The sequence below is a fragment of the Atta cephalotes genome (genome assembly GCF_000143395.1).
Source record: "Atta cephalotes unplaced genomic scaffold scaffold00109, whole genome shotgun sequence".
Classification (NCBI taxonomy): Eukaryota; Metazoa; Arthropoda; class Insecta; order Hymenoptera; family Formicidae; genus Atta; species Atta cephalotes.
The window spans coordinates 64,805-74,350 of NW_012130173.1; the positions used below are offsets into that span (position 1 = coordinate 64,805).

Genomic DNA, 9,546 nt, shown 5'->3' on the forward strand with positions numbered 1-9,546 from the left:
AAGCGATATCGTGAATCTGGACAATGCGACGAGGTCTGGTATTCACTGAGTAACGTACGTAAAGAGAAACAATCGCGTCATATACTTTGACAGTTTCGGTAATCTTCTACTGCTTTAGGAACTGGTGCGCTATTTCGGAAATGATGCTATGAGTACAATCGCACGTCCTATTAGTCGTACGATCAGAGCTTCTGTGTACAGATATATCTGCTTTCTACAAACAGATGCACGTGAATTTAAAAAGCTCGACGAGGTACTGTGAAATCTTAGTATTAGTCGAACGCTTTTTCCGTCATGTCGTTGACGCTTACGCTGAGCGGGAAAAGCACCGTCCTCGCAACGAATTACATTCTCGCCATAGATTTGAGTGATGGAGATTATGAGCTCGGTCTAGCGATTTTTGAGACTTATCACACGATACTGAACAAATTTTATTTCACCAAAGACGACGCGGAAATTACAATTCCCGAGGATTCATATGAAGTGTGAGACATAATGAATTTTTGAAACAAGCGATTTTACAGAAACATCCACATCGTCCACACCGCTTGAAATTGTTGAGATAATCGTTGCACAACAATAACAACAACAACAACAATGATGACGATAAGGTAAAGGTGGAAAATACCTGATTACGTTTGCCGCAAACTACAACACAATGAGATGTGAGATTAGATGTGCATACAGAATAAACTTTGGCAAGCCTAATAACATTGGATCGCTGCTGGTATTCTTCGAAGTGTACACTGCGACCGCGAAGGTGGCATGAATCGGACGTGTCGATCAACATAATGAATGTAAACGTTATGTGCGTAGAGTATAACCGCGGGCGCGTACAGCAACGGCAAAAGCGCGCACACGAGCGTGTCTTCAGAATATAAGATGTCGGAGAGGCCGGCGCAGATCATCATTACTTGTCGATCATCGCACGGAGCATTACGGATCTAATGCATCATCGACCAGAACAGATGATTACTCGATTTTCGAGGAGAAGAGATCACCGTTAGATTGCATGTACGACGGCGACAATGATAACGTGAGCGTAAAATGCTCGTGCTGAACGGAACGGAGTGTACGCAGAGAGATAATACATTCTTTACAAGGTCAGTGACGTCATAGCTCAATAACACCCGCTCATCCAGCTGTTTCAGACAGAAGAAGAAAAAGCTCAGCACGTTATATTTTTCATTAAACGTTACATTTTTAAAGTCTTTGAGATTCGCGATGCGCAATATTTAATTGATATGCTAAACATTAAAGATGAGCCGATCTTCGACGATCGTTAAGATCGAGACTCACATGTACAGTCCATTCGCCAACACAACGTTTGGGTTACAGCGATGAAATAAGAATGCCATACAGCAATAGGATCTGTACATACTATCGTACGAAAGCTTTCTGTATGTCGAAAACTGATAAAGAATAAAATAGTTCAGGGTGCTCACGTGGCACTGGGAAATAATTGCGTCGCGTTCATATTCGATGAGATTCGATATGAACTCAACGGTGTGGAGATTGATCCTAACAGAAATGTGGGTACAACTAGCATACTCAAAAACTATGTAACAGTGTCATCCGACAGAAGCGTGATTCTGCGGAATGCCGGTTAGGACGCGTAGACTACCGGATACTTTAATTTCTGTGTACTGCTCTACGTACTGCTGGGATTTTGTGAAGATTAAATGCGTGATGATCAATGCTCGTCACGAGTTGATTTTAATATTAGGTGTACAACTTTGCCGCCGTTTTCCTATAGATGGCTTTAGCGGTAAATGATGGTCGAAATAAATAGATCATAGACGTCATACAATAAGCTTGGGCATCTGTCAACATAATCCCATAGAAACATTAGTCGATTTGTGTCTGCATCATAAAGTTATTCTCGATTGAAAATGTCAGTTTACGAGCCAAATTCTCGTCATTTGCGGGAGGTTTTAATTTTTTGCTTCAATATGAAGAAATCTGCGGCTGAGGCTCATCGAATGCTCTCAAATACTTATGGTGAGGCCGCTATTAGTGAAAGAACGTGTCGTGAGTGGTTTCAACGCTTCAAGAACAGTGATTTTGACGTCCAAGGTCATGCTCTGTATTTGGTGAGACCAGCTCGGTGTAGTGTATTATGAACTGTTAAAACTGATTGAAACAATCACAGACGATCGGTATCGAACGCAATTGATGCGTTTGAGCCGAGCATTAAAAGATAAACGGCCGCAATACAACGAGAGACACGATAAAGTGATTTTGCAGCATGACAATGCTCGACCCCATATTGCGAAAGTGGTCAAGACATACTTGGAAACGTTGAAATGGGAAGTCCTACCCCACCCGCCGTATTCTCCAGACGTTGCTCCCTCTGACTATCACTTGTTTCGATCAATGGCACACGGCCTGGCTGACTGGCACTTCCGGTCTTATGAAGAAGTAAAAAATTGGATCGATTCGTGGATAGCCTCAAAAGATAACCAGTTTTTTCGACGCGGGATTCGTACGCTATCCGAAAGATGGGAGAAAGTAGTGGCCAGCGATGGACAATACTTTGAATCATAAATGTATAACCAGTTTTTTACAATAAAACCTCGAATTTCGGAAAAAAAACGGCGGAAGCAAAATTGTACACCTAATATATATATATATATATATGAATGAATATGTATGAACGTATATATATGTATGTATATATATATATATATATGTATTCGAAAACATCGATGCTTCTGTTAAACGCATCGCGACATGTCCGATCTGATAGTACATATATGCAATGTGTATAGGTAATGTATAAGACTTTCTTCATTCAAGCTTTACAGTTACGAACGTTAAAACATGGATCGAATAAAAGAAAATATATGCCGAAAATCAATCGAGCGAAAAGAGTACCGTTCCTTGTCACCAAGTCCGTCAAGTCCACCGCCATCAAAGGAAAAAGCGAGATATTGGGAATGTCCTGGGGAAAAAACTGTAACGTGTTTATCATCATCATTAACATCATCAATGCCATCGAAATATAAATCATAAAGTACAAACATTGATAAACTCGCAAACAAAGAAAATATATAGAAAAAAAACGCGATAAAATATCGACACGTTCGCAATTCTTGGAAAGAGAGGAGAGTTACCCCCTCGATTCTAGAAATTTTACCATATACGTTGTAATTTACGCGAATGCAATCAATCTTACGATACTCACTTGTACGAACGGTTGAATAAACTTCTAAAGACAGCAACGCATTGTATGAAGCGAAGAAGAATTGCAGTAACATGTTTCAACGTTCTATACACAAAAGAAACATGTAACGTTTTTTTAACGTTACATACATACACAGCATCGCGTGGTGCATTTATTGAGACGTTATGATCTGACAGCTATGGGCTATAAGTATTTGGAAATTGGAATCAACGCTGATTCATCGAATTACGTAGAGATCGCCCTGTGAGATCATTGATACGAACTGTCGCTGTCTCTCGAAACGTGGAAGGGTCTCTACGAGCAGCGATGGAATATTTACAAGATACTGCGAAACGAATACAAGGACAATTTTATAAATGTTGGACCATCAGCGTTTGCACGCTGAACGATGCTCATATGTCTCAATTCTTCATCCGTACGCATTACAATGACCGAAACGACGCTACGATGTATGTTTGAATTTGATGGTATCGATGTAACGTTCGAACGATTAACCCGAACAATTAACTCATCGATACGGTCGATGTCAAGTATACGCGATTCTCATCGCAGCAGAAGACACAATATGGTACGCGATTAGTGTATGGAGCTTTAATGGAGCTTTAATGGAGCTCATCGATTGTGAGCTATTGGTTTTAGTTTTTATGTACAAAAAAAAGAAACGATGTAATAACATATGAAAGTAATAACATATGAAAAAAGTTTTTCGTTCATGTCACTATGTATTTTCTTTACTTCCCATCCATCCATCCATCCATTCATCCTCGTGCCATCGTATTCCGTTTAGATAAACAACAGTCAACGCTGTTTTTTTGTCATATCACGAATCATGTACGTATGATGCTTATACGCTTATATATATGTACGTAGATATAAACGTATGTATGTATGTATAATATGTACATATTATATGTATATATATACAGTGACTCGCATTAATATTCGGACATCATAATAATAGAGAAATTATTATTTGAAATATAGTTTTTATAAGATTAAGAAATTTACGGTTTTTTAATCGTTGAAAAACGTTCATTATAAATGTAAAAAACATTAATTTTGTTTATTTAACTAATGTAGTTTTCAATGTAAAAAATATTAAATAAATTAATTCTTAATTTTAGCATTGCAAAAATATCGGAAACACAATATTTTACATTTACTGATCCTCGGAAATCAAGTTAATTTATTTCTTACTTGTTTACCACGAAGTAAGTCATACAAAATATGTGACTTATTTCATGTTGAATTGAATTAACCTACGGTAATTTCCTCAAGATCACAAGTTAACAGTGAAAATGGAACGTAAAGGCAAAAATAGTTCATTTGATGAACGCCAACTTGTTATTTTTCATTATGAAAAAGACAAATCATATCGAAAAATCGGTAAATTAATAAATGTGAGTAAAAATACGGTAGCAGATTATGATATTGTAAAAAGATATGTTCGTGAAAATCGCATTGAATCAATGCCTTAGAAAGGACGTCCAAAATTACTTAACTCACGAGATAAACGTAAAATTATTAGGGAAATAAAAGTAAATCCTGGATGCTACAAAATTGAACTCAGAATTATACGAAGAGATTAACAAGAAGGTAAATCCTGATTCATCGAGCATTAAAAGAAACATTGATTACAATGATAGAGTTGCTTGTAAAAAGTCGTTTATAAATGAAGCGAATCGGATTAATTTTCGCTAAGGAATTTATTTCTAAAGAACAAATATAATGGAATGATGTAATATTCGCTGATGAGAGCAAATTTAACATTTTTGGATCTGACGGATGAAAAATGATATGGCGAAAAGTAAACGAAGAATTCAAACTGAAAAATTTGAAGCCATGACACACGATGATGGAAGTTTAATGGTTTGGGGTTGTATTTCAAGTAAAAGAGTGGATGAATTAGTTTTCATTGACGGAATTTTGGATAAAAATAAATATTTAAGTATTTTAAAAGACATTTTAATAAAAAGTGCTAATAACATGAATGTACGAGGTAATTTCAAATTTTATCAAGACAATGATCCAAAACATAAATCGCGAATAGTGCAAGAATATTTATTATATAACTGTCCAAAAGTATTACATCCTTCACTACAGACGTCACCAGATTTAAATATAGAAATTTATGGAATTTATTAGACCATAGACATTTGGATTATGCCTACAAGATCAAAACAAGAACTAAAATTACGATTAAAAGAGGAATGAACGCGCATTAGATTATTTAACAAAAATTATTTCTAACATGCTTAAATGTTTGCAGCTTGTTATTAAACAAAAAGGTCCAAAAAAAGTCCAATAAAGTATTAAAATTATTATCATTTCGTTTATAGATATTTATATTATTATATCTTGTTAAGTGTCCGAATATTTTTGCGATACCAGAATTAAGTAAAATTTTGTCTATAGTTTAATTTATTTAATTAATTTATTCGAAACTGTATATAAATAGTAATTATAGAAATAAAATTTATATTTCTAATAACTATAATGAATTTTTCAATTAAAACAAAAATCGTAATTTCTTAACCAACAAAAATTATATTTAGAAGGAAAATTATATTTAGAAGAAATAATTGCAGCTACTATATATTAGGCTACTATTATAAAGAGTGCTGTAACGATATAAGCGATAATTTTTCTCGTGACGGCACTTATGATCTAAATTGTTGTTTTATACACAACGGAAATGTAGCCTAGATAGCTTTGCTATGGCAAAGGATACTTTTCAGTGTCAGTCTTTGTTATATTTGCACTCGAGACGTATTACAACGTGATTTTTATAAACGTACAATGGTATTTTACCATTTAGGGGGTAGAATATTTTTGCACATTTCTGTGATTAAATAAAAATGAAAGTGACAGTTATGTTAGTGTGATTCTTTTTCTTTTTTTTAGAAAAGAAAAAAACTTTTATTTTTCCGTAATGTAACGTCAGGATCGAGGCAAACGATGAGCAACCTATTGAATGTATTGGAGATCCATATTGTGTTTCTAACACAAAAATATTTGACATATTCTTTTTTTATTTTTCTTTTTTCCAGTATCTTACATCGATACGAGCCGCAAGTCAGGCTGCAGTTATGGAATGAGGTGGGCGTACAAATCATCCCCTTGGTAAATATAAATAGATTTATTTTCTAATTCACTTTTTATAATACTTTTTTTTAGGATGTACCTCGTTATTACATCAAAATACGAGGATTTGTGAATATTGCCAATTGGCAGATGATGCGAGCCGAGAGACACAACAGAAACGAGAGGAGCGAATCGATATTTGGGAAAAAGCGGACTTTTTTTTGGTGGATTTTTTTGGCGGAATTATTCTGTCTGCGGTCATATAAGTCCGATCCAGAGCCTGAAGATTGCAATTGTAAGAATCATAAATTTATATTATATTGTATGTAAATTTCTCTTCTTATATATGTTACATATTAATGTAATGCTTTCCGTTTTACAGAAACAATGGTGCTTCAATACATATTTTTTTATTTTTTTTATTTTTCTTAATTATTTTTTTTGTAATTATTTAATTAAATATTTTAATGTAATTTAGACTCAAATAAATATACTGTTTTTTTCTTAAAATAAATATACCTCTTCTTTTCGTAACACTTCATTACGTAAACGAGTTGTTTCCATATTAAGCATTCAGTCTATTTAAATTATTAAATAAAAATTTAATAAAAATATTTTTGCGCGCAAGAGAAAGATACAACGAGAGGGACAACATCTGGTGGGACAGATGACGAAACATAATAAGAAGATAGATAGTAAGTATGTGCGGTAAGTGTATGTAAGATCGCATGGTGTCGCGGCGGTGGGACGAGGACAGTGACGATAGATGCGAGGTCCGTGGCGATGGCAACGACGGCGACGGCAATGGTGGTGGGATATGGAGTGTGGGTGCGGTCCCCAAGGATACATGATGATAAGAAAAGCTAATAAAAAAAACAGAAATAACGAAAAAAAATGATTTCTCTATTTACAGGTGTCTCCATTGCTTCAGCTCGTGCGAAAAATTGCAGTCGCACGAAATAGACTGCCAGAAGATCAACGACTGCGCCATCCGACTGGCGAGCGAGGATGACAGGCTCGAATTCGATAATTATAACAACCGGGAACGAGTGCATTCATCATTTACGTCAACTTTGAGTGCGTTTTATGCAAGACAAAATCCGACAAGGAAGACGCATCGTCGTATGCGTATCAGCGGCATGAAACGTTTATGGTAGCATAGGCTACGTACGATGCGCGTACGACGACACATTATCGTTGTATTACGTATGCTTCCGTCGCGATGAAGATTGTATAGCGTGATTCGCGTGACAATTCAATGATTTGGCACATCGCGTGAAAAATATCGTTTCCGCCAATGTGTCCATGGAAACCGAAAATGCGAGTCTCTCGCAAAACTGAGATTTGAAATGGTCTCCGAGGCGGCCGAAGGAAACACTGCGATCCAGTCAAATTCCGCACGATAGGACGCAGGTTGCGTCGATGACATGGCTTGCGCGATTCGCGGAGCTTGCAGGGCTTCGCACCAATTAGGCGCGATAAGACCCCCTTAAGGTGATAGCGGTCACTGCGTGCTCCCGAAAGGATCAGCGCCCAGCACTTGTGCTGGCGAGTGAACGGGTAGCACGACGGAAGAACATAGGACGAGAGAGAGGAAAAATCAGGAGAGCGAACCTGAGGCCCGATGGGAGGACTTCCTAGGGGCGGGGGGGGGGGTGAGAGGAACGTCACGCAATTGTAAGGTCGCTAATTGCCATATCCGGGAGATCGTCGTGTTGTCGGATTTGATGCGCGAGATGCACGTGGAATTGTCGTGCGTCTGGTTTTTCGCGGTAATTGTGTCTGAGCCTCCCGCGACTCATTGTAAGATTTTCAGGAGAGTTACTTTCCGCCTAAGCCATAGTCTAATTCATTTCATTAAGTCTTGTCTCATATCGATTGATCTTGATTGTATCGAAACTTTGTATTGTGATGTCTGTGTATTCTCTATCTATTTCCGACATTTTGTAAAGTAGTTCGAAGCCCCGCGGATGAGCACGAGATCATGCCGTATTTGCGGTGTTATCATAACCGTTGCCTATCTCGGTTATCAGAGTGTCGAACTAATGCGGTTTGCAGTATTCTTATGTAGTACTCATGTTGTCGAGAGTTAGCGTAATTAATACGCCTCGCGTAAAGCATATCGAGGCCTATATGAGGCTAAAATAACGCATTTTGATCACATAATGTTGCTGTGACCTTGTCGATGAGTGCGAAAATCGGAGATTAATCTAATATATTCATTACTTCTTATTGTTACTCATTACTGTATCATTTATTGTCGCCGCTTATTCGCTTTTCCACACAGTCCTCTATCCACAAACCGCCCTCTCTGCTATTTCCGAGAGTGAGCTGCCGGTTACGAGAGCTATCGACGTTTGTAATTCTGTAGAAAATCACGTAGAATCTCCCGAGTAATTTCGATAAAGAGGGGCACGCTCGCTCGTGCCTGGCGCCCAACTCGTTTTCGAGATCTTACACTCAGGAGTTACTGCGTAAGTGCTTTCTGTTGGGTGAGGTCAGATGAAGGTTCGTTATAACGACAGGAATTCTGCCGAATCGAGAGAGAATTAATTGCGAACGCGAGACGAAATCGCCACGCTCGTGAGTTGCAACACACACACACACACACACACACACACAGTGTAAATCCGATCGGGTAACCTCCACGCGGTACATCTTGAATAATGCTAATGCATTATTGTAATTTTTAATCTTCATAACTCTAGATTTACTTAATCAAAAGAGACTTTTTTATAGGATTTTATAAACCTCTTGACATCAGCTATTACAGATAGAATAAAAGTAACTAGAATAAAAAGTAGGATTTTTCATTTTAAAAAATCGATGTGACCTTGATCTGACCTTGGCAAAGCCTCGCAAGATTAAACTGGAATAATCAATAAATAGAGCTTTTTAAACCCCACAACTTTGATCTGAATATATTTTTGATTGAATCTTATCCTGGGGAGACAAAAAAGGACAGGTCTGAGACACCTTGCATATACATGTATATATAAAACACATTTTTTTTTTGTTATTATATTATAATGTACAAAGTGTAATTAATGAATCTTTTTTACTATTATTTCGTAAATGTTATTTCGTAAATTTCATATATATGTATATAGCTCAAAATTATTAAAAAATATGTGAGTTCGAAATGCGTATAATATAATAACTATTTAACAATAAAATATAATTTTTCATAATATTGTTCATTAATTTCTTAGCTTTTTTGATCTTTTTAATTTTAATAATAAAATATTTCGTGGGCGTACGTGCGTAGTGCGTTT

The 9,546-nt window shown here is 36.7% G+C and overlaps 1 protein-coding gene across 1 annotated transcript in view; it reads left to right on the forward strand.

Moving 5' to 3' along the window:
* Positions 1-294: 294 nt before the first annotated feature.
* Positions 295-9,546, forward strand: part of LOC105625112 — a 15,154-nt gene continuing 5,902 nt past the window's right edge. The window contains exons 1-3 of the mRNA XM_012206452.1: positions 295-485; positions 6,238-6,310; positions 6,365-6,593. Of these exons, the coding sequence (XP_012061842.1) occupies positions 295-485; positions 6,238-6,310; positions 6,365-6,593 (493 nt within the window). The remainder of the gene's footprint in view (positions 486-6,237; positions 6,311-6,364; positions 6,594-9,546) is intronic.